This window comes from Theobroma cacao, chromosome 5, assembly GCF_053813885.1.
Source record: "Theobroma cacao isolate CCN51 chromosome 5, ASM5381388v1, whole genome shotgun sequence".
Classification (NCBI taxonomy): domain Eukaryota; kingdom Viridiplantae; phylum Streptophyta; class Magnoliopsida; order Malvales; family Malvaceae; genus Theobroma; species Theobroma cacao.
This window is the reverse complement of record NC_142643.1, coordinates 43,402,084-43,404,658: the sequence shown is the minus strand read 5'-3', so window position 1 is coordinate 43,404,658 and position 2,575 is coordinate 43,402,084. Positions and strand designations below refer to the sequence as shown.

At 36.0% G+C, this 2,575-nt stretch overlaps 1 protein-coding gene across 1 annotated transcript; it reads right to left on the bottom strand.

Annotated features, from left to right (window-relative positions):
- Positions 1-610: 610 nt before the first annotated feature.
- LOC18599933 (uncharacterized) lies at positions 611-1,921 on the bottom strand. The gene is made up of 3 exons (XM_018121220.2): positions 1,825-1,921; positions 1,223-1,568; positions 611-1,054 (listed from the first exon to the last, which is right to left on the bottom strand). Exons 1-3 carry the CDS (start codon positions 1,825-1,827, stop codon positions 945-947), a joined length of 459 nt encoding a protein of 152 aa, XP_017976709.2. The 5' UTR covers positions 1,828-1,921; the 3' UTR covers positions 611-944.
- Between the last annotated feature and the right edge of the window lie 654 nt (positions 1,922-2,575).

The window sequence follows — 2,575 nt, the reverse complement described above, 5'->3', positions numbered from 1 at the left end:
AAAACATTTAGCTCTATTTATAGGCACGGAAGGTTTGGAAACTTATTTATAATCCATTTGCTTCTTTGACCATGGAGCAGCAAGCATTTGTCGTTTTGTTCACGTCGGACTCTATGTGCGAGTTTTTTATTTCTCCTACTGCCAAAAAAGGCACTCCTCAATCGGGCTTGGGAGCAAAGGATGTTCTCGTCAATTATTTGGTCTAAACCCGTGCCAGATTGGGCCACGTTTCCGTCGGCACCTCTAGTTGCTGGGCTTTCACGTAAATGGACTTCGTAATAACGAATAAACCAGGATCAATTAAAATGAAGGTTCCTGCTAGCTTGTTACTCAATCGCTCCAACGCTAGCCCATTTCTACAAGCACCTACTTGCTATTACTAATAAACCTGTATCTATGTTTCAATCACTTCCCTGCTGCAAAAACGCAAGCCAATAAATCCAAGTTTAATCGGCACGGATCAAGTACAAGTACCTTTTGGCTCTCGATCAATCAGATTTTTTATTAAGTATCAGAAGTCTGATACAAAACCATGGCAAGGTCGGGATTGACCAAACAAAACAGACAAAAGAAACAGATTTAGCAATCAAAACAGAATCACCTCATGATACAGAAAACCAGATTCGAGCAATCAAAACGGACAAAAGAAACAGAGCATACATTTGGCATATTACAGACACACTTAAAACTGCCAATGCCTTAACAGCTCCAATAAGGGACAGACCCTAGACATCACCTGAAAAAACTTAGATCCTTTTTTCCAATCCAGCCAACGTATAAGTGCACCACTCCTCCAAACAGATTGAACCCCGCAGAGTGAAAGACAAGTACTAGTAAACAAAATTTTCATATTTATTACAAAAATAGATCATTAAATGCGACCAGACCCACCAATCGGCAACGACGCTACTTACGGCGGGCAGCCGTCATTTGCACCAATGACCCTATTCACGGCAGTCACCCTTGCGACTGCCGCCCTCTCCACCAGCGTTGCTGCCTTCACCGCAGTCACGCCCTGTTCCCTCAATAGCGACCTCAAGATCGTTATTCCCTCCTGCAACAACAACCATAAAACTCTTAGCGAAACCAAAACAGAGTTTTCAATGCAACCGGTTTAACGTTTGGTTCCGACACCAACGCGTGATCCTTTTTTTTTAATTCAAAAGCTAAGTAACCTTCCAATTATGAAAATAATGCAAAAACGTTTTTTTTTTTTCTTTACCATAAACGCCGCCAAATCCTTCACCGTTCCCGCCAGAGTTGCCATCACCGTTCAGCATACGAACAATAGCGTCCATCATAGCTTTCTCATCAAAATTCTGAGCAATCTCCACATCGTTATTCTCAACAGCTTCAATGAAAACCATGAAATCATCAATCAATTTTTCCTGGCTTTCTATCTCTGCAAGCATTTCCTTCTTCTTTGCCATTAGCATCGAGCGCTTTAGAGCCTTCTCCAGAAGAGCACCTTCATAATTTCTCAGCAACTCTTTCATAAGCCTTGTCCTTTCTCTCTCCCATTCCAATGCAAGCCCCACAGCGATTGCCTCAAGGATATTTCCTGCATCCTGTTTTAACAGATCTCTATTAAAAATAAAAACAGATAAATTAAGCTACACAGTTCAATAGAGAAAATCAGGGTCAGTGCGGTGAGTAACCTCAACCGCACCGCCCCTGTTACCAAATGCCACGCAAAGCTTGGAATTTTAATTTGGAAAAGTTCAGCTTTATTTGGATAAACGTACTTGTAAGTTGTAATGATTTGGCCAATGAAAATTGAAAAAACAAGTACTGCAACTGAAATCATAGGAATAGAAAACTGACCATTTTCCGAAAGATTTAGCAAACAGAATAACACACCACCTGCAAGAACAGAGCTATGTCGGAAACTGTTAACTTAAAAGAAAGAAAAAGAAAAGACCGTACCTTGGAGACGAGGATGGAGGAGTTTAAATAGTAAGACAAGGGAGCAGGTGGGGGCGGCGTTTTCGGGAGTGAGAAGGAATCGGATGAGGTGTGCACATTAGGCAAGGGGCCCACTTTCTCTTAGCTTCTGAGTGCTAAGCGTTGAACGTTAGAGTACCGATTAATTAAATTAATAAAAAACACAAATAGTAAAATTTAAATTTAAATAATTAAAAACTAATATCTCAAACATAATTAATAATTTTATAAGTTATAATTTTTGTAAGGTTAATAAAAAATAGAAAGTAAATATATTTATATTTAAAGTGTATATATATTAAAAGTATTTTAATAAATATAATAATTATATTTTTTATAAATAAATCTAATGAATAAAAAATATATATTAAAAAACATTACAAATCAATGAATAATCATAATTTCATTAATTAATTTAATTAACTCTATGTATTTGTCCTTAATTATATGAAATTTTTTAAAAAAACTAGGTTTCAAATCTCACAACTTCCATTTTAAATTTATATATTATAAGTTTATACAAACAAATATATACATATTATAATTAATAATTTCATAAATTATAATTTTTGTAATATTAACACAAAATAGAAAGTAAAAATGTTTACATTTAAAGTTCATATATATATAT